This window comes from Sciurus vulgaris, assembly GCF_902686455.1.
Source record: "Sciurus vulgaris genome assembly, chromosome: 1".
Classification (NCBI taxonomy): Eukaryota; Metazoa; Chordata; class Mammalia; order Rodentia; family Sciuridae; genus Sciurus; species Sciurus vulgaris.
The window spans coordinates 180962892-180986434 of record NC_136461.1 but is presented as its reverse complement, the minus strand read 5'-3'; the positions used below and the strand labels follow the sequence as shown (position 1 = coordinate 180986434).

Here is a 23543-nt window from a genome sequence, read left to right as displayed (position 1 = left end):
CACACCATGACTCTGTGAGGGGTCCTGTTACCCAGTTCTGGATGAAAACCCCTACTCATAAGTCATGCTTTCTGCTCACATCTAGTAAAGGTCTCAGTGCCATACTCTAAATTCTATAATCATCACCTGATCTTTATATTTTACTGGTCCCTTTGTGCAAATATTTATGTTACACATTTGGGAAAACACCGTCTGATCATTTTTCTTTCTTCCTTAATAAAACCACAGAGAGTTCTCCTGTTCAGGCCATTGGCACACCTGATAGATGCTTGTTCTCAGATGGTTCGTCTCTGCAGCCACAGAGGATTTATGTGGAATTTCCATACCAGTGTTAAAGATAGACATAGCAACACCAAAGAGGTTCTTGTGAAATATATGATTAGCACGTACCACAGGAATTAATAATTTCAGGCGACTGTCTTAAACTGTAACCACATTGTTTTTGTGGGGAAGTTGCTCAATTTATATACACAGAGCTTCCACAAGTGCTGCATTTTGATCAGGCAACCAGCTTCATTTAAAATCCATATCCCAAAAGATACTTAGACAATTCTATTTAATATGCATATGCTATATTGCTTTGAGTGACAAATTATGGTGATTTTCTTGATAATTTAATCCTATTTGACTCCTTCCTTTAACTCTTAAAATTCTAAGTGAACACAATGAAATAATACCGTCTCTAAAAATAGTTCTTAATGCATTTTCCCCCAGAGTCAAAAATAAATGTTTTTTTGGAAGAAATGCAATAATTATACAGATTTATCATTCACTATTAAGAATAATTTCATGGGACATTGTGCCCACTTTCTTCAGCGTTTTGTATTAAATAGTAACTTTAAAAACATACAGCTGGCTTGTTGGATTTTAGTAGGTCAGCATACGCACCAAAAGTGTATTAAGGTGGACTGCTCTATTTATTGATTTCCCGTGAATCTGCTACAGGCTGAGGGCAATTGTCTGCGGAAGGGGCGGGAGGCCCATACATGATCGAGGTCATGCGCATCTAGCCAATTTGTAAGACGATCCGCAGCCCAAAGCCATCAGCAATCCTTAGCATAGGGGCACACTCATGCATTCCTGTCAAGTCATCTTGTGAAAGGCTGCCTGCTTCCAGCTTGGCTTGGATGTGCAACCTTAATAAAACTCACTGAGGTCTGGGAGAAAATAGCAGATCTGCAGCAGATAGGGCAGAGGAAAGGGTCTAGAGTATGTACAGGCAGCTGACTCAGGCAGGCTCCACGCTGAACGGTTACACAGAGAGGAAACAATAAATCTCAGCTACTATGCAATAAATATCTCAAGTTTTAACGAAGGAAACTATCATTACAGTGAAATAAAAAATAACATTTGAGAACAAAGCTAACAAATGGCTAGTTTTCTATGATTCTTCTGCAAACGCTTTCTTTGAGGGGGAAAAAGTCAAACAAACAAGCAGTTTTACCTGAAATAAAGAACTAGTTTAAAGGTCAGAAGAGAGGAGCAAGTTTTGCGAGAGACACGGAAGGAGAGCGCTGGCCGTACAATGACAGTTTTCCTTTCCTTTGCTTTCTTCGCTGCCATTCTGACTCACATAGGGTGCAGCAACCAGCGCCGGAGTCCAGAAAACGGTGGGAGAAGATATAACCGGATTCAACATGGGCAATGTGCCTACACTTTCATTCTTCCTGAACACGACGGGAACTGTCGTGAGAGTACGACAGACCAGTACAACACAAACGCTCTGCAGAGAGATGCTCCACACGTGGAACCGGATTTCTCTTCCCAGAAACTTCAACATCTGGAGCATGTGATGGAAAATTATACTCAGTGGCTACAAAAAGTAAGTGATTGCTTTCAGTTTCTTAACTGCATGAAGCCTTTTCTCTTCTTGCTCTGCAGCTAACTTAGCGTCCCTTAGGGGGGCATGAGTGTATTTACCTTTTGCTCCAGGGGGGCAGTGTTTTGCAAATGCAAGCGGGCTCTTTGGGTTTGACTTTCGGAGTAAGCCAAGGTTTCTGGGCTTATGTAAGCCTAAAATGCAGGGTGCTCCTCACACCCGGGATTTGTGTATCTAATACTGGCACTTTATGACAACTCTGCTTTTCTCTTTTTTAAAGTTTATCTTGAGTATTCAAAACCCAACTTTAAAAAAAGAAAGCATGCACCTCTTTTTTTTTTTTTTTTATTTGTTCTAATTAGTTATACATGACACCTCTTAAGCCAGTTGGTGGAAAAGAGAAAATTGTAATGACAATATTTATTTAGGATCAAATCAATTTTACACCAGGAAACTTTATGCAGCTGGGATTTTGCAATCACCATTGAATGTCTATTTGTCCAACCTTTATAATATTTGTTGGTTGGAGAAATTGTATGAGTAAAGGGAACTCTTAATTTCAGCAAGTGGCAGGATGTAGAGGACTTATGTCTGTCATCTATTCCTTCTGTGCTTGAGAAAAAATGAAGAAGATAAGTTTTAATGAGTACTCATCAGGAAGGGATTATTTGTCACAATGAGAGGAGGAGCCAGCCCTGGCTGTTCACGGAGACATGCACCTGCAGATGTAGGCTGAACACATCAAGCAGGCTCTGCGTATTCCTAAAGTACCTCCTTTCCCAGGGATTTTGTTCCAGAGATAGTGCCATGTGGGAGTCTCAATATCCAGATGATTGTTAATGTTGGATATGCATTTAATCCCAATCTATAGAAATCAAATTGAACCACTGAAAAGTTTGTGTTGAAACTGTGCCTATTCAATTCTGAACACACTTTCTGCAGCTGTTCTCTCTTTGCTGTCTAATTGTGTAACAGGTAAGCAGTAGTTAAGTGAATTCAACTGACTGTTACTAGAAGGGTAGCAATGTTCCTGTTTGTGAAAAGCTTCTGCCCCAGAGCTATGGTTAACAGATTCCTGTGGTGCACATGGAAGGGACATGAGCAGGCTTCTTTAAGGTCGGTCCTCTGCTACTCTTTTAAGAGGATAAAAGTTAGGGATGGGACAAATGCTTGTTTTTTGTTCCTGCCTGGTTACAATCACTTAGAACAGCTCTGCTGAATCATGCCGAGTAATAGTTGTTCTACTTTTGTCCACTAGGGACTGAACTAAGATCACTGTTAATTCATTTGACATGTTAACTGGAACTTGGTTGTTCTAGAGTTTCCAAACTTGGAATTGCAGTTAGTCTTCCTATAACAGACTGCAGGTGAAATAGCAATAGGTGGGAAGAAGAGACGTCAAACAGAATTCTGCAGTCTTTTAATACCTGTAGCTTAATTTTTAGCACTACTCACAATAGTTGTTAAAAATAGAATGTCAGTTTTTCCTTTGGTAAAACTTATTTCTATAGTAAAGAAATTAATTTGGTTGAATAGCTTGTTATTATTCTCAACTTACCATCCATGTAGTTTTTTAATGAGAATTCAATCATGATAAATTGGTCTGGATTCTTTGAGGTGGACTCAGAAATTTAGTACCAAATTGTCATGAATGATCTATTCCACCAAAAATGTAATGTTTTGTTTGCTTAAAACATACAATCAAAATGGTGATTCAAACATAGAAATGCATATTTTGTGTTGCTATGCAATTATTCAGCAGTGACAGGGTAAACACATAATTCTACTGGGCTTAAGTCATGCACACATTTCATATGTTAATTTATTTTGTGAAATAAATTTGATTCTTGTTAGGATTGTTATTGGTCAATGATTATGGCATAGCTTTCAGATTTTAGCCAAACATAACTATTGAAATGTTCTTGGATTATATGGACCCTTGCAAGAGTGAATTCAGAATACTTGCCGAAAGTGTCTCTCAGTTGGTATGAGTCAGAGCAGTTTGGCTTGACTATTGTCTGTTTAAATTTGCATATCTTTTGTCATTGTTAATGTGATTGGTTGGAGGATCAAGAAACCAAACAAATGCATTCAGCAAAGAATTTGCTAAAGGCTCTCATAAATTTCCCTTAATTAGAAGTTTCCTTCACTCCAAATTGTAAATTTCTTGTAAGATATTTGTTTCCATCTATCAGAAGAACTTTTTTTTTTAAACTGTAACCATTTGGGGTACTCTAGACAGCCACTTGTACTACTTATATTTTGATTCAAATTAATTGCTGTTGGGTAAGAAGCCATGCACTGCAGAAACCGAGGCTATCAGTGTATGTCAGTGAAATTAATTCATCCATTTATTCGACAAAATAATTAATCAAAGCATGGTGATTATTATGCAGTGCATGACATCACGGTCAGGAACGTTTTTGATGCACAATAAATGCACGCTACCAATGCTAGCTAATAATTTATGTTAATCTGTTCCCTTCCTTGAATACTGGTGAAGGGGAATTTAAAAAATTCTTTGTAAGACATGAGAAATCACTAGAAGTCACTTTATGAGACTTACACTCTCAAATTTCATTCTTCCACTACTCTGGTCTTATGACTGAACATAAAGAAAAGTATGCAAAGGGCCAAATGATTTACTGGTCACCATAAGTACTGGATCTGTTATGGCACTGATCTCCTGACATGAGGGATTTAATTCAGGAAGACCAACTTTCCATGGTAACTTGTTAGTTAACATGAGGTAGGATGACAAAATTATCTCGACTTGTCAGATAGCAAAGAGGAGTATGACACTGATGCCCAACATCACAGTTTTACTGGGTGAAATGCCTGGATGTGCATCAGAGACTTTCTTCTATCATATAGCTCTTTTCAGAATTATTAGCAAAAGTATCAAATATCTGGCTGTGACCACATCTTGGGTATGTAACAATAAATTTAATTGGCATTGTGTGTTTGCCCCTTTGTAATGATGTCTTCTTAACATTCTGGGACAGAAATCCGTATCTTGTGCTTTTTAACTATCGTTACTTTTCATTTATAAGTCAAAATTTTACTCAGATATTCTAGAATGTTTAGGAAGTGTGTTTTGCTTTTGCCAAATGTTTTGCTGATTGGTGACTGTGCAATACTAAGCCAGAAAGGATGTACTTGAGTTTTATTTTCACAAGGGGACTTCCTAAATGTGTGAAATGTGTAGAGAGTAGATGAGTATGTTTTTAATAATTTGTCTCTAAACTTGAAGACATTATACATCTTTGATTTATGCATAAAGATTGGGGGAAAATGGCAGTTGCCAAGAAAATTCAATAGGAATGATTTCTTTTAAATCAGGTTTGTGGAAATGTCCTTACCAAATTCCTTTGAAGAATAGACCCCCCCCCCCCCGATTTTTTTTTTTTTTGGAGGGGGTACTGGGGATTGAACTCAGGGGCACTGGACCACTGAGCCACATCCCCAGCCCTATTTTATATTTTATTTAGAGACAGGGTCTCACTGAGTTGCTTATCACCTTGCTTTTGCTGAGGCTGGCTTTGAACTAATGATCCTCCTGTCTCAGCCTCCTAAGCTGCTGGGATTACTGGGGTGTACTACCCTGATTTTTAAACAAGGGAGGAGCTACTTTTCCACAGCCTGTTTACACTGATGGAGCTCAAGGTTTTAGGGCTAGAGCTAGTGGGTCCCTTCCTGTTGGAGTCTGCAGGCCTTCTTTACCCCTGACTCTCCCCTTCACATTGAGCCTTCTTTTAATAATGCTCATCTCATATACAACTTATTGATTTAATTTAAAATAAATAGGAATGTGTCCTTTGCTTTATTAGAATCCTCCTATAGTTTTCCATTATATAAGAACAAAATCCAGATTCCTTACCAAGAAGTCCTTTGTGATTTGCCCCACACCCCTTAGTGGCCTCATCATTTATTACCTTCAAACGACATTCCAGACACCCAAATGACATTGCCCTCCTTGTTATTTCTCCAACAGACGAGCTCATTCCTGCCTCAGGCGCTTTGCAAGCTATTTGCTCAGCTCTGAAAAGTCTTCCCCCAACTCTTACCATGGATGGCTCTTCCTTTTTATTCAGGTCTTCATGCAGAAGTCTTCTCAGAAAGTCTTCTCTGAGGGCCATTACTTGCCACTTAACTCTCTCCGCTGAATGACTTGCTACATATTGTGCTATTTAACTTCTTCATGACATTTACTCCTGTGTGATGTTACATCATTCATTTTTTGACTATTCCATCTTCTCCTCCTAAGAATGTGAACTTCACTAGAGCAGTGTTCTTGTCTGTCTTGATGTAGTATTCCTTATACCTAGAAGAATGCATGATGCACAGTAGGACCTCCATAAATATTTGTGGAATGAGTGACTTTATATTCTTGCAGACTCTTTGCTCTAAGAGGTATGGACTATCCCTGTATTGTTTACCAGTTTTTATTTATGACTCTTTATTCCTTTTGGTAGCAGTTGACTTCTAGAACAATGCCTAGAGCAGAGTTAGCAGAGAGTACAGTTGACTCTTCATTTTGCATATTTTACATCATCTGATTTAACCCACCTGAAGTCAAAAATATTTTTTAAACTTGTGTCTACACTGAAACACATGCAAACTTTTTTTTTGGTCATTATTCCCTGAATAATATGGTATAACAATCTTGAACATAGCATTTATATTATATTAGGTATGATAAATAATCTAGAGATGATTTCAAATATATGGTAGGCTATGCATGGGTTACCTGCAGATCCTAGCCATTTTATGTAAAAAACTTACAAATCCACAGATTTTGATATCTGTGAGGGGTTTCTGGAACCAGTCCCCCACTGATACTAAGATATGACTATGCCTTTTTTTTTTTTTTTAATGAATAGAGAGAAATAAATTCCATGGGTAGATTTGAACTACAATTAAATATATGTATAAAAATAAGACCCAATTATATTCCACATGCTACCTTTTGCTAATATGAGAAATTTTTATCAATATTCTGAGTTTCCATCTTCAATATAAAGATTTAGCAAACTATAGCTCTAGAGCCAAATCTTGCCTGCCGCCTGTCCTTGTAAATAAAGTTTTATTGCCACAGAGCCACATTCATTTGTTTTTGTGATGTCTGTGGAGGCTTTTCTCCTAGGAAAGCAAGTTGAGTCATTGCAATTGAGATCAAACAGCCTCCAAAGTCTCAAATATTTAATGTCTGGCCTTTAAATGAAGAAAAAGTGTGTTGACCCCTGATCCCTGCCCTATATCACAAGAGGAATTAGTATTAATATTGGGATCATTGCAAGGTAAACTGTGGGGATTGTTGTGTGGGAAAAACATTGCCCTTCAGGAGGCTCAGTAAGCTTTAGGTCCCTGCCAATTGGCGGAGAGCCTGACTAAGCCATTTTCTTGGCTTGGTGTCTGGCATGCTGTGAGGTGACATTTCAGAGGAGTACAGACAAGGGAATTTCATGTCTTTTCTTTCCCCTGCCCATCATCCCTTGAACAGGGAAATATTCCCAAAGCAGATATGTGTCAGAAAAGAAAAAGCACCTGCATAACGATACAGGTTCCCAGTCTTTGGATAAACAGGTGTGGGCTCCAGAGTCCCCTTTGTCCTGTGCCTGTTACATCCTGTTGTTTGCAGCATTAGCAAGAATGTTGATAAAACTCTGGAGGCATTCTATTTTCTTCAAAATGGGACTTCAGCCTAGCCTCTTGCATTGGGTATATTTAGAGACCTTTTTGTCTTTGTCACTGGTTTTAGATAGAAAGATTATAGTGTTCTCACCTGTGTAGATGATGGAGGGAAAAGTGTTAAGAGAGGTGCCCATCTATAGAATACAGAGCATTAGCAGCTTCCATGTGATAATCTGCTAATTTAGGGGGTTTTGCTTTCATTCTGCTGTGGCCTCTGTGCAGACGCATTAGCTGTTTCCTGCTTTGTGTTCCTTTTTTTCTTTTTTAATACCACAAGCTACATTGTATCATTTGCTCTAATGCACAAGCCTAATTACATTCTGAGTCATCCTTGACTCTTGTTCCAATACATGATCATCTTTTGCAGTGGAGTTGGGAAATTCCAAATCCCCTTTGGTTTTGGACCCATGGTCTGCAGGAGGGAGGGCCTGTTAGTGTTTAAATCTTTTTATAATGTGTATACAAGATGTGCCCCCTCTGTTATCAAAGCAATTTCTAAAGAAAGAAGCACTCAATGGATGATCTTCTATTTTTATTTGGGGACTATTTACATGTAGGGTCTGTACCTGAATACTCTTCTCTAATTCTTATACAGAAATACTATAACTGAGAAGTTTTCAGGCTTGTTTAGTCCTGAATGACCTTTCTTTGTTGATATAAATGCTCAGAATTTCTCCCTTTGAGCAAGTGAAAGAGCAATTTTTAATAGAGAAAGGCAAGTAAAATATAAAAAGCCAAATAGAGACCTCCAGGTAGGTAAGAGTTTCATCAGTTGTAGGTCCCAGCCCATGTGGGTTTTTTCTTTTTGTCTGTAAGTATTAGAAAATGTAGAGTAAGATGAATGTTACTTATTTATATTATACTACCTGACTATACAGGTCACTTATTATAAGTCTGCATGGGAATGTTTTTCTTAAGTTTGTCTGAACTACCGAACAATCATACAAATTCACACAGAAATCAGCATGTGTCTGAAGTAAACCAACAGGCAAATGTTAATAAAATATAAGTGCAGTGTGAATATCTTGAGTCCTTAGTAATAGAAACAAGTCAGCCAACACCAAATGATCAACATGTAAATTTCCAGGGAACTGCTGGGGACAATTTTGAAAGATGGTGTTTTTTCAAGTTTATTGATTAGGGAAGAGTACACTTTATGGTAACCTTAATTTTGTTTCTTTAAAGCTGAATGAGTTACATTACAGTAATAGATTCTGAAAGTACTGCAGATTTTTTGCTTCCCAACAACCAATAAGTATTCTAAAATTTCAAGTTAGCAGGGCATGGTGGTGCATACCTGTAATCCCATGTATTTGGGAGGCTGAGGCAGAAGGATTATAAATTTGAGGCCAGTCTGGGCCCCTTAGTAGGACCCTGCCTTAAAAATAAAATAAATAGGCTGGGGCTCTAGTCTAGTGGTAGAGTCCTCTAGCATGTACAAAGCCCTGGGTTAAATTTCCAGTACTCCCCCACTGGCTCTGCCCATATGCATGCTCACAGGAAAAAGAAAAGAAAAAAAAATTCTGATTCAGACCTGGGGATATAGTTCATCTGTGAAGTGCATGCTTGCTTGCATGCTTGAGGACCTGGGTTAAATCCCCAGTACAACAAACAAACAACAAAAAAGTCACCCAAATTTCATTTCCCCTATAAACCCTTAAAGACAGTCCTGGGATTTTGTAAAACATTTTAATACTATTCTTATCTTCACTGTTAATATACAGCTGATTCTTATAGTCCAGTGAATATTTATTACAACTCAAGATATGTTATTCCCAGCAGGGCCTTAGCATCACTTGTCTTAATTGTGCAGATGTAAGATAGGGAAAGTGTATCCTCGTCACTAATGTCACCAGTGTTACCATGATTTTCCTATTTTATTCACTTTTTAAAAAAGAATAGAACTATCCAATGACGGTCGCTTCAATATTATTGAATAACTCAATAGGTTTGTTTAATAAACTGAATAATCACTTAAAAGGCAAATAATAAAGTTTTAATTTTTTAAATAAATGAATGATGGATTTTAAGTTCTTTCAGCAATGAACTTGATTTTCAAACAAATTTCTAGGCACAAGTTTTATGTGTCATCTGGAAGCAAGTGGAGGGACTCAAGGAAGTGGAGTGAGGCCTGCCCAGGACCCCCTCTCCAGCCCCTCCCAGATGTTTTTAGGGACCCTATAGGGTCTAAGCAATATAGTTTCAAAAATGGCTGCAGTAAAACTTTTAACTAATTAAATTTTATGTTGGTAAACCTGCCCAAGCCAGTCTCTAGGCATGCATATAACATTTGGCTGTTTCAATATTGATTGGTAAGCTGAGGTAAGAATGTCCAAATCTGTCATATATAAAAGAGTTTAAGGATATCAATTTTTAAATTTAAAAAACAATGCCATGTTTTAGACTTTTAAAAATGTCAAGGTCTGCTCACATTTAACATGAACCAAACATGTTAAGATAATAGATAACTCATGGTTAATTAGTGGCAAATAGCCTACTCCTGAATTAGCCAATATTTATGTTTTTAACTTAGGAACAGGTAGCATATGATGGTTGCCTGATGTTTCCAGTTATAATGTTCAAACAGTTCATTGTTTAAAAAGCTGAAAAAATATCTGAATTTTAAGTATTCTGATATTTTTAAAAATTTCCTGCTGGCTTATTGAACCTATGTAGCCAATCTCTGATTTTACTCCTAGTATGTGGCACTTATTAAGAACAGGCATCTCAGAACTGCCATTTCCTCATATATATGTACTGGCATTTTAGTGTTCTTTAATACACTACTAGTTCATGTTGTGAAGAGTGATAGTCTATGAATCCACTACCTCAAACACTCCTAAGCTGTGAAAGAAGACACACAAGTGACCATCAAGAGGACCATCAAGTGACCGTATGTAAAGCCATTAGTGCACCAGCTGTGTGGAGCTTTTTCTACTTCAATAGATGACACACAGGCATTTGATACACAGGGAGAGAGCAGGCTCCCACAGCAGGCTTTACCTCAATCTCTTATGAACGTTCTAGAAATGGACATTCTTTTTTTTTTTTTTTTTTTTTCCTGACTTCTAGTGGCTTGCTATTTTCAAATCTGTTTGCTTTTTCTCCTCTTCGGAGACTTCCAAGGCCCTAACTCCAGGAAAGCAGAAGTGGAGAAGCAAAAGGACTCAAAGAGAGCTCCCCTGAAAGTGTCTCCTTTTCATTTGTCTTCTCTCCATTGTTACTGTTTCTAATCAAGGACCTTCAGATCCTCCACCTGCTGGTCAGGGAGTGGGAGTGCTGGAAAGAAAATGGACAGGAGCGGGGACAGGTGAGCAGGGGAACCAGTGAGAGTCCCTTTATTGGGGCTGGGGACACAGTGAGGGGCCACAGGACTATAGCAGTGTCAGGACTGCTCCATGGGGGATGGCAGTGAATTCACTGAAGCAGGAGTCCTGGAGTTAAGCACCTGCCATTAACAAAGGACAGACAGCCACCTTCGCTACCTAATCAAGCATACAGTGCATACAAGGTGGTCTGCAAGGTACTGGTTAGTGGGGAAGAACCCACTATAACTCCCATCATTGAGAAACCTAAGCAAAACAAACACACGAAACCAAATACATTGTTGATGTCTATTATTTCTATGGCAGGTTTTAAAGACTGTACCCTTAGTGAAGACAGGTGTTGTGCCTACATCATTACTGCTGGATTTGAATTACTGGCAGTACCATTTACTTGCTGTGTGATCTTGGGCAAATTCCTTCACTTCTCTGTGTCTCAGTTACATTATGAGTTAAATTGAAGTCATAATAGCACCTATCATCATAGGTTATTGTTAAATGTAAGCATAATTCACATAAATTACTTTGTGTAAGTTGTATCATGCCATGAATGTTAAGTTATTAGTTATTGCTAGGGACAGTTCTAGGTAGTGTTAGTAAACTGTTGAGAATTTTTTCCAACCATTAGAATGTTTAGAAGAACTTTACATGTTTTAATTTACTGATTACTTTTAAAAGCCGATATGAGGTAGATAGTATTATAATTGAATCACTTGCCAAATGAGGAAACTGAGGCACAGGGAGAGGAAATCACTTCTCCACAATGGCTATATTACAGGCCAGCAGCCAACTCCAGCTGTCTGACTCCATGACCTATGCTATGAACCAGCTATGGGATTAGCAACAGCAACTTTAACCATGTCTCCTCCTGTCAATCCTCAAACCATTAAGTCCATTAAAATTTTTTTTTCTGTAGTTGTCTTTGTGTATAAACCCTTAATTCTTTCATACTAAATGAGTTGCCCTTTTCTCAAATTCTGTTTCAGACAACCATTTGTCCCCATCCCAACTCTAAAGCTGCATGGTTAAATCAGTCATGGCACACAGGTTTTGCTGCTGATGGAAGCACAATAGCCAATTCTTTCTGCCCTCCCACGGACTGTTGACAGACCACGCAATCCCATCTGCATTCCCTCCCACCTCTCTCCATAGAAGCACCATCTTCCTGAAAGTATAGCGCTTAATTGAGTCTGACTATTTATCTGAAAATTTCTAAAACACAGAGAAAGGCTTACAATTGCTTTACATGGTGCGAAGCTGTCTCTTCTGAATATCTTCCATTCAATTGAATGACCTCCCTCTTGGATTTATCTATGGGCAATCTTGCTTGGAAAAGAAAAAGCACATTCTGGAACTTAAAATATATTTGCATGCACTTTATTTAGTGGGTCAGTCTGAGAGTTGTAAAAATGAGAAGAAGGGCCTTGTTTTCTTAGGCAATGACCTCTTATCTCACTTCCTATTTTATTTATCATTGTCCCTATTAATTAAAATATTTCTGGTATTTTGAACCAAGGCCAAGAATGCTGCTACTTGCAGGCAATTGTGACAGATCTTCTTCTCTTTTCTTCTGCTCTTGGAGGCCTGAATACTCACAAGCCTGGGTTCCAAAGCTGCCTCCATAGCTGATGAATATCAACTGTAGGAGATGGGAACCCCAGGTGACCCTAACTGCCCTCTGCTCATTCATCATCATAGAATCCCAAAAGGAGAGAGGACAAAACAGGTTGAGGATAAACGTGAATTCAGTTATGATCTCCATGTACTTTTATGTGGTGAGACAGACTAAAGCACATTTTAAGAAACCAAACAGCTCAATGTGTGTCCCTTTGCTTGACCTCAGCTTTCCATCAAATGATGAGAGCCAGCAGTGTGTGGCATGTGGACACTTATAGGTGCCTGGTGGATACTGTCAGGCTGTACACACACACATGCATGCTGTAGTGCTCAAGCTGTCTGGGGGCAACTGCATGGTCAGTGAAGTGGTCTGAAGGATTCTAGTGCTGATGCTGAATGACAGGAGCCTTTTCCATTACAGGAAACTGTAGGTCAGGAAGGACCAATTTCTCAGTTTTAAGTTTCTTTCTTCTTCCTCCCCCTCTCCCCATCTTTTTCATCTTCTATTATGTCTGCTACTTCTCCTACCTTCTCAAGAGATAGCTGACAATATAATAGTAAGTACGTATTCATGGAGGCTGGGAAGTGATCTCTTATGTTTAGTTGTACAGCTTGCACTTAAGGAGACACATAATTATGTATTTATCTCATTCATATAACAATCTGCCAAGAGGGGAATAGTTGCTGGATGATCTGTCATCGAAAGATGTATGAAAAAGGACATTCCAAAAATGAGGTTTAGTAACAGAGTATTCCAAAGTCTACCTTAGTCAACAATATCATCCCCAAATAGGTAGGTACAAGCATTTTTATAAATAGTAGATATGTCAAGGCAATTTTATAAATAAGGAAACTGAGGGCCAGTGGGATCAATGATACTTAGAAATTTGCCTGTCTACTTGGATACAGATGTAAAATTTGAACTCAGACTTTCTGAATGGTTAAATCTGATGACTCTTCATTATTTCCTCCTCTGGCATTTTCCTTCACATATTAAAACAAATTCTGAATGGTGGGGACCAGGGAAAAGGTTAAAATGAATGAAGCTTTTCTGTAAGTTTTGGGAGGCTATGTCCATAATAAATGACCTTCTTTGGCAATCAGAAGAATTTATCACACATGGATATTAGGTTCAGTGAGGAGGGTGTTCTTCATAGGAGAATTGCTTTCTAGTGCCCTTTCTGTCCTCACACAGTTTTTTTTTTTTTATTTAAAAAATATGTCAGTGGCAGATAATTCTTTGATATTTTTATTTCCCCCCCCAAACAAATGGGTTATTTAGACATATTGCCTCAAGTTGGAGTTATTTTGATGTGAGTATACAGATAAAGATAACATTTTAAACTAGTTTATCTACACTTTCACTTAGAAGCACTATATTATAGTACTAGGTTATATTTCTTTCTGGTAAAGACCAAAAGGTATTCAATAGAAGAGATACTTTAGCATTTTAACATTAATGAATTGGGGTGCTGTTTGCACAAAAGTTGTAATTAATTGCCTTTAAAAAGACTGTATGCCATGTATGTTTTGATTTTTTTAAATTATTATTCAGTAGATAATAGTAACCCTTGAATTCAAGTTTATGCTTTAAAAAAAACCCAGGTAATTAATAAAGACACCTGAAAGTGATCCTGTCAGTATCTCTTACTGACAGTCAAGGTATACTAGTAAAGTTAGGAGACCTTCTTCAGATCAAAAAACAAAGCTGACACTAGAAATGACCTTCTTTGGCAATCAGAAGGCAAACTAGAAGTGGAAATCCCACCCTCAGCTCTTCACTGAAAATTTGAGAATTGGTGATATATATATGACTAAGAAGCCTTCCTGTCAGAGAGAAAGGGAATTTTAAAAATTTTATGACCATTATGTTTCATATGGGACAAAAGCTTATGGACTTTAAGTTCATAAATCAAATTTGATCAGTTTGCAATGCAGAAAGTTACTATGGAAATGAATTATCCTGAGCATATATTAGCTCTATATATTACTACCTGCTATTTTAAAATAAGTTCCTTTGGATCTAATTTTGAAGATCACAGCCTTAAAAGTATCATAGACAATTAAAATTCTTAAGTAAACCCTATGAGTTTATTTAAACATTTTTTATGTTTCAGATAATTTGCCAAATATTTTGAAAAATCTCCCTCTGTCAAATACAAAATATCCCCAGAGGAAAATGAGGTTACCATGTGTTCAGTCCTTCTCTGATTAGCGGGCACTTGTCAAATCAATGTTAAGGAGATTTTATGTCAGGGAGACACACAATGCTATCTGTCCACTGATAGAAGCTAATTAGAATCTTTGAGGAAGGTGTAGTTCGAAACATTATATATAGTTTTTAAAATTTAGAGCCAAAAACATCTGCACCATGATAAAATAGTACTACTAGGTAAAGAAAATTCAGCTTTTTATTTTAAGATGGAAAGAGTACAAGTAAAATATACATAGTATATATTATATTTTCCAAAGAGGGTTATAAAAGCACCTCCTGTCTTACATGCTAGCCTCCTGTAAAGAATTCCCCTTACCTTGAATCTTTCTGGGTCATAAAAGGAAATTCCATTTTATCTTGTTTATCACAACACTCATGTTCAGAGCCCTGAGCTGTCATGTTAGAAGTCCACTTACCCTGAGGTCACCATTTTGTGACGAAGTCAAGCCACATAGGTCTCTGATTAGTGAGTCCCCATATCTAAATCATCCTTGCCCATCTCTAGACATGTGAGTAAGTGAGCCTTCACAGGTTTATTTATAGTCCCCACCCATTTGGTTTCTTCAAGCTTTGGAGTCAAGGGTCCTTCTCATCATGGAAGAGAAACAATCCATTGCCCTTGTACCTTGTCGGAAACATTGACCCTTAGGATCTGTGACCCAACGAGCATAATCAATTGATTGTTACAAGACACTAAATTGTGGGTAATATACTGAGCCAACAGTTAGGACTGGAATGGTCACCAGGTACCTAGGCTTACATGCAGGACTTACTGTCTGCCTATCACTATGCTTGTCACTGAAGAACAATGCATCAGACGTGGACTCTGCCTTCAAGAAGCCTGCACTCCAGTGAGCCTTAGGACATCATTAGAATGTCATATTCTTGTATTGGTTCTGAAACCAATACTTTTCTCTTCCTTTCTCTATTCTTTTAAGTGGGCTATTTCAGTTTCACATAAATTTAGTAAAATTCAATAGATACAATTTGACGACAGCATATACCTTTGTTGTCAGTAAAGAATTCTTCCTCCTTCTTTGGTGAGAGAAGCCTCAGAGGCTAACAAAACTTGGAACAGACCAGAGTTCCGTAATGCCAAAATGATATATGAGTCTTATAGATAACATTGCAGTTTTTCTGATCATTTAAAAATTATAAAAATCTCAGAGAATTCACATTTTGGGGGCCTCTAGGAATGAAACTGTTTTATAACCCTATACTACTTAACCTGTCATGTTCAGGCTGTAAGTTTAAATCCAGATGTTTCTGAAAATTGTTACTGAGCATGGCTGACTGGTGGTCTCCCAAATGTAAAACAAGTTAGCTGCATCTGTTTGATTCCCAGTGGTTTGGAATTCCTGCAATAAAATCCGTCCCAGATTCTTCCCTTTTTAACTGATGAGCCGGGGATCCAAACTTAAATGAAACAGGTATAGGAACATTCTTAAATGTACTATGTGCTTTTCTTATTACATTACATACTGATTGAAACTTACTGGAAAATAGCATAACAGCGAGTAAAAAAAAAAAAAAAAAAGTACTTTTATATCCTTTGACTCAGTAATTCAACTTCTGGGAATCATTCCCAAGGAAAACAATTTGACAGAGGGGAAAAAGCAGTACACATGAAGGTGTTCACTGCAACTATCAGAGCAGAAACTCTGGAAACAATAGGTATTATTAGTTACTAGGTACATATTATGACACCTCACACACATGATCTCTAATCCTTCAAAAGAATTTGAAAGATAAACAACATTATTTACAGGCTTCAAATGAGGAAACCATGACCAACTTCCCACAGGCCATAAATGGCAGGACCAATAGACCCTCAACCCAAGATCATCTGGTGAAAGGCCATGACTTCCGTGACCCATGACTGTAGTTGTTAAAAAAGAAAATGTCTACAAGATGTTGAATGAACCAGTAGGTGATAAACCCGAATAAATTACAGTAGTAAAATTAGAAGCTAATATTTTGACCATTTTGTATGTACCAAGCTCTGGGTCAGTTACTTAAGTGTGTTGTTTTATTTCATTCTCGCAAATCTGTACCTACATAATATTACTTTTCTTATTTTTTAAATGCCATGTGCATGCTGTAGCCCTGATTGTGGGGATGGAATAGGGGATGAAGTTGAGTTTATATGTATATTCATAAAACTATCAACAGGGAATATATTACAGTACTATTAACAGGAACAACATTCACTGTGATTAAATTTTAAATGATAGAATTGAAGAATTATTTTTTATTTTCTCTTAAATGACTGCTGTATATATTTTGCATTATGAACTTGCTACTTCTTATAATCAAAGTAAGGGAAGCTTCATAAAAAATAGTTCTCTACAGACTTAGATTAAATAAAAATAACAAGAGTGAAGTAGAAAAAATTAGATCATGCGGACTTGACTGTAAATTTCCATCATTTTTCATGATAAATGTTCTTTTGGCAAGAAAATATGAAGGGGTCTTTAGAAATAGTAGCAGAATCTATAGGAAATGAAATCTGGGGGAAATATTTTAGAGCAGAGAGTTTTCCTTTATCTCTCCAGTCTCATCTTTCTTAATTTTGTCTATTGTTCTTTATGTTCCAGCTGTGTCTAAATCCTGCAGTTCCGTTATAATATTGTGATTTATTCTCCTTCCTTAAATTTGTGCATGCTGGGCCACAGAGAGTTACCTGAATCCTTCCTGTCCCATCCTCCACACAGCATTTAATAAGTGGAAGGGTGGAAAGATGGATGGGCATATGATTCAAGAGATAATTGAATGGATAGGTTGGTACAAACCCCGTAGCTCACTTCTATGCAATGGAATGTCCTGGAGAAGGTGATGAACAAGATGACGGAAACTTAACTGTTAAGTTTTTAACCAACATAGAAGTAATAATTTGAGTGAGAGAGCAGGTTTGGATTTTGCAGTTGTGTTATAAAAGTGCGAATGACCAGAAGCTGTGATAATGGGGAGAGTGAGCTTTACACCCCAGACGCTTCCCTAAAGCAGTAAGATAACAAAGCAAACAGATAAGGAAAGCAGGTAGATCATCAGGTAGCAGGTTAAATTCTGAGGATAAAATCATAATAAAGGTAAATAAAAGTAATTAAGAAGTCTTTTTCAAATATGATACTAAGAATGAAAACTGGAGATATCACAAGAATGCTTTACTCAAGTAATAGATACTTCAAAAAATGCATGTATTTCTGCATTTGTATCCTATGGCGACATTAATATCATGCATCTTTAAGGATAGTTCTTAATATTATGTAATGCAAGATTGAGTCCATCCTATCTTCCTGAGTGAAAAAGGAAAAGACAGTCATAAGATCCTATAAATTTATTAATGCAGAGGTAAAGAGCCCTTTCTACCTCCCATACCTTTATGTATCCTGTGCATTTGCAGGTGGTGTAGCGTAGAATGTACTAGGGAATTGAGTCAAATTACTCACTAAACCTCAGGTTCATAAGTCTTACCTTGTGGCCTCTACCTATTTAAAATTACACACTTGTACTATCAGGCAGGATATATGCATTGTACTCTTCTATTTGTGTTCCATATAAATGCTTTCTTAAATGAATGCTTTTATTTTATTAAGTTTGTTTGATCCTTGGAATTTAAATGAATCACACTGAAAAAAATAAATCTCTGTGATTGCATTTTGAAAACAAAGGCATTAAATATTTCAGTGAAAAATCATTTCAGTACCAAGAATCTGTTCAGAGAGACATTAAGGTACATTAAATGATATTAGCTAACCTATATGTCTCAAGTGGCCCTTTTTTCTTGAATCCAATCTTGTGTTTTCAATCGGGTCATTATACACTTGTAAACGTGTGCATTTTATGATACAAACTGTAGGATTCTCTTAAGCATTTACCAAGTAGTTCATGCCTTCCAATGCATTCTTTGATTTTCTATAGCACAAAGAGATTCCTGGTTAATATTAGAAATATGCATGCCTTGGTAGTTCTGCAAGTTTCAGATAAAATATGTGAGTAGAAATCTGGTTCTGTGAAAACATAGAAATTCCATGTTGCTGAGCAAGAATAACGGTCCTATAACATGGGCCATGTGGATATTTAAGCAAACACATATTTATGCCTAGAAATAAAATATGCTCACTGGGAAACTCACATCATCTTAAAAATACACACTCCTCTTATACTCTCATGACTTTATATCATGGAGTCTTATTCACTCTAATGACCCCAACCCCTGGAGACCAGTGATATTGTGGTATTGAGAATGGGGAAGCCATTTACGTTCTTCATGATGGAAATTAGAACTCTCCAATGAGCCAATTTTTCTCTTCTTTAGCAAAAAGACAAATCACAGTGTTTGTCATAGTTATTTATTTTGCTGTAGGGAAAGGTGCCATTCCATAATGCATAATGCCCATGTGCTTGTGTGTGTGTGTGTGTATATGTGTGTGTGTGTGTGTGTGTGTGTGTGTGTGTTTGTGTGTTTATGTGCACTCATAAAGTTTAGCTTTAACCATGTGATGGATTATAGATATGAACTAGATAGGACTGGACTTCAAATTTTTTCATTTATGAACTTTAAAACTATTTCTGTAGCTTCTCTGCCCCAAGGAAGGGGAGCATGATTCCCCAGTCCTTAAGACTGAACTGAATATAGTTACACCTTCCAGAGAAGAGTGCTGTCATGAAAGAGGGGAAAGGTAACTTTACACTGGAGAGGCTTAACAAACATTTCCTCAAACCAGATGACTAAAGTCAATATCAACAGTGTTAAGTCATGTTGATAATATGTTCGCTTATCAGTGCTATGAGAACAGTACAAAATGTCACTTTTCTTCTGTGGTCTCCTTCTTAAAGCTCATAACCACAGTCTAATTATGACAAAAATATCCAAACAGTCTCAAGTTAGCGATAGTCCATGAATTTCTAACAAGTACTCCTCAAAAATGTTCAGGTCATCAAAAAAGGAAGTAGAGCCCAAGGGACATAATGAGTAATATGGAATCTTGGATGGGGTCCTGACCAAAAAGGACAGTAGGTAAAACTAAGAGCAAAAAAGTTTGGACTTAGTTAATAACACAAATCCCAGTGAAACTTTTTCCTGCCCTGCATACAATAGACAAGCTTGGTTATATTATGCTTATATTATGTCTTAAGAAGATATATCTGCTAATTCTGTGTAACATGAATAACTCTTCTCTAAATGAGAATCTGAGAGCCACTTGGCTGGGCAGTGCTGCTGTTTATTGGGAGCTATTTGGAGAAGAAAAGACTTTCAAAAGAATGCATTCTGACTTCTCACATCTAAAGAATCCTTTGACATCTCCTTAAAATAATAATAATAAAAGAAGGCTTTTCCTACCTGCATAAAAACCTGGGATACTTTCTAATGTTTACAGAGGACATGATAGCTGTATGCAGAAAGTTTACAGCTCTGAAAAGCAAAGACCTTCGTGAGTATAGAAAAATGAATTTGTCAAGTCACTAAGGGTAAATTAGGTGCAAGCTGGTGTATTTTATTAGCCTCCTGCAATAACGCAAATGAAAAGTGCTTTTTTAAATTTGTTAATAGCATATAATTAAAATAACATTACCATCTCTGTAAATATCTTTCTTCCAGCCCTTAAGTTTCAGGCTTATACATTGAATAAGAATGCTCAGGCTATCATTTTCTTTCCAAAAGCATATTAATTTCTTTTGTCTGTCACTGAAAGAACTACAAGTTGTAGCAGAACAAGAATCCAGAACTATATTATCATTTTATTGAATCATTTACTGTAAAACAAAATATCCCCAAACATTTTTTATTATGTTCCATCAGATCTGTACTGTTTTGTGAATACAAATATGGCTTTGATGCCTCTTTTTTTTTGTAACAGCTGCAACAAACATTGCACAGATTGTACACAATCACTTGTAGAATATTCTCTGCTCACTCGAGCCCATGGAGAGTGATTAAAGGCATTATTCAAGCAAGCCAGAAAAATCTGCATCATGTTATCCTTTTGTATGCCTCACGAAAAGGTATTTTTAAGATGTGGTATGGTGGTGGTGTCCATATTGCCTGATGTCAAATCTTATCATTTGGTAACTTGTGACAAACCTGTTGTGTGTTAGCTAAGAGTTTATGAAACACAATTTCATAAACCGAAAACTGGAAATAAACGGAAATCTGGTTTAGCTTTAAAAAAAAGGAAGAAAGAAAAAGTAGATCTCTGTGATAAAATTGCATCAATTAGGAAACACATTCTACACTTTGGCCAATTTAAGGCTGATTCGTGAGCTGTGTTTATTGCCCTTCGTAGTTTTCAGAGATGACATAATTAATGGTATTGTCCTCCAACAGCATGAGAGTGGTTTCGCCTAAATTTTTTGAATATATATAAAATCTGCCTGGATTTTGTGTGAATGGTTATAAAGCCTCAGTTAATAAAAATTTGCTCTCCAAGACTGCATTAATTTTTTCATTCCCTGAATATTTATTTCCAGGTACCATGTGTGCCCTCTAGCATTTGCAAAAATACTAGAGACAAAAGTGAACAAAAGCAAACGTTTTGATTACCCTCACAGTGTCCACAATCTAGCAAGGAACTGAGTATCGACCAAGTAGTTACACAAATAAAGTTAAGTTAACATAACAAAGAAGAGATACACTGGACAATGAAAATATAAACTAGAGAATTAGACATGGTCAAAATTAAAAAAAAATGTTTAGGTACTGAAAACATACATTTATAACAATCAGTTAACATTTCCTTGAATTATGAGCCCTAGTTATTAAGGAAGGAGTGGTTTGGGAAGATATTCATGCCTGCCAATAGTGACTATGATACACTATGGACACTATGAAAATTTATTTTAAGAAAAGGAAAGGAAAAGAATAAAATGAATGAGCCCAAGTTTTTGGTTATACTCTATGACTATCTTTGTGTTTATATAAAGGAAAGTCGAGAGTTTTGTTTCAAGTCACCAAGTAACAAGTACTTGCTAAGTTCTACCAACTTCATCATTGTTGTGTCATGTATGTAGCCCATAATTATTATTCCTTTTTTTTTTAAATCACTTGAATTTGACTCTCAAATGATTGACAAGTATTAGGAAAGAAAACTGGTTGTCTAAACTCTCCTCCATGTACCAGCTGGATAGGTAACATTCTCTTGTGAATACATCACAATTTAATCTTAATTAGAAGGATTCTCTTCACTTACAATAGGCCTCATGTAATATTCAGGAGTCGCCATCTCAAGATGCATGTGTAAGAAATGGAAATGGAAATGGTAAGTTTAGTTTCCATTGCTACACTTTGGCAAAGATATTTTTTGGTTTGTGGCATAAATATATTTTCATAAATAACTTGCTAGAGGCCTGCTCTCCTGAGCAGCAGTACCCTCTGCATGGGTTCACTGTAATCGGTAAGAGGTTTTGGAGTAACTCTTCTATCCCCTTGTGGTTCAACACCCTGTTACTAATCTCGCTCCCTGTGCAAAGCCCACGCCCCATCATCACACTTACCATGTTATTTGCTTTCCTGTCTTTCCTCCTGGAAATGTAATTATTGAGTATTTATATATTCTAAGTTCTCTCTGTGGGTTTTACCTGTATCAACTCAGTTAATCCTTATAATAAATATATAGGATTGTAATTATTATGCCCATTTTAAAGGAGAATAAACTGAAATAAGCTAGGGAAATTGTCCCAAGTGGTAACATCCAAAGATGCAGAGTCTGATCCCAGAGTTTGAACTCCTAACTACTGCTCTTCTGTTTCTGCTGCTTCTCTAGATCAGCTCCTGCAAGTCAGAAGCAGGCTTTTATCTTAGGACTGTCAGTCCAGTATGTACACTGGAACATAGGAAGGACTTGATTAATAGGTATTGAATTCTTCTTAACTGGAACATTTTCAGTCATAGAAGAAAAAACTGGCAAAGATTTTAAGGCTTGAAAGGATTTTTAAAATTTCTCTTTCTTATACTCTTATTTAGGATGTGGAAAAACCATGATACAAAGAAGTAAGTCATATTCGTATGATCTCTTTTATAAATTAGCCAGCAGTTTTGTTCACATGCAGATGCATTCTATCACATGCAGAAACTGTTCCAAATGCTGTAGTTTCCCATCTCATTTAATCCTTACCTGAGGTGGAGGTATCTTCATTTTAGAAGTGAGAAACCTGAGGCACGGAGATTGTCCTTATCACATAGCTGTGATAAGTCACTGCTTTTCATTTGTTTATAGACAGCTATAGTCCATTTGTGGAAAATACGTTGTTAATGGAATTCCTGTTAATTCTAGATGAACTGGAATGTATTATAAATATCAGGAGAACATATGAAGACTGCATTAATTTTTTATACTACATACAAAATCATCCAGAATTTAGTCAATTATAACAATACACTTTTACTCTCTGAAAGTTTCTGTGGTTCAGAGACTTAGGTACTGCTTATGTGGGTCTTCTGCCTCAGTCTCTCAGTAAGCCATAATCAAGATGTTGGCCAGGGCTCAAGTCTCCTCTGGATGTTCAGCTGGGGAAAGGTTGGCTTCTAAGCTCATGTGGATTCATTTCCTCATGGGAAGTTGGATGAGGCTCACAGACCTGTGACAGGCCATGTGGTCCTGTCCAGCATTCCGCTTACTCCATTCTAACAGGCATGCTGAAAAGGCAGTAGAGTCTGTGAGGAAGATGGAAGTAGAATCATTTGCAGCCTTATCAGAGGAGTGACAACTTTGCCATAGTTTACTAGAGAAAGTCACTCAATCCAGAATGTGTTCCAGGACAGGGGGCACTGTACGTGAATTTTCAGATGCAGGGTAGATTGGGCTATCTTAGAAGACTATCACTAGAACAGAAATGGAATGTTTCTTTTATGAGTGAAAGGGACTGAGAAGGAAAC

The 23543-nt window shown here is 37.0% G+C and overlaps 2 protein-coding genes across 14 annotated transcripts in view; one reads left to right on the top strand and one right to left on the bottom strand.

Moving 5' to 3' along the window:
- Positions 1-1574, bottom strand: part of LOC306640783 (uncharacterized protein) — a 34775-nt gene extending 33201 nt beyond the window's left edge. For 9 of the 10 annotated variants that reach the window (XR_013757894.1, XR_013757895.1, XR_013757896.1 and 6 more), the window contains exon 1: positions 1445-1574. The gene's annotated coding sequence lies outside the window, so the exon portion shown is untranslated. The remainder of the gene's footprint in view (positions 1-1444) is intronic. The other variant, XR_013757901.1, reaches the window with a different exon arrangement.
- Positions 1-23543, top strand: part of ANGPT1 (angiopoietin 1) — a 236861-nt gene that overhangs the window by 6997 nt on the left and 206321 nt on the right. The window contains exon 2 of one of the 4 annotated variants that reach the window (XM_079105265.1): positions 1578-1822. In XM_079105265.1, the coding sequence (XP_078961391.1) occupies positions 1793-1822 (30 nt within the window). In that variant the 5' untranslated portion in view covers positions 1578-1792. Of the gene's footprint in view, positions 1-1005; positions 1823-23543 lie in introns of those variants that run through there. The other 3 variants (XM_079105266.1, XM_079105263.1, XM_079105264.1) reach the window with 3 other exon arrangements.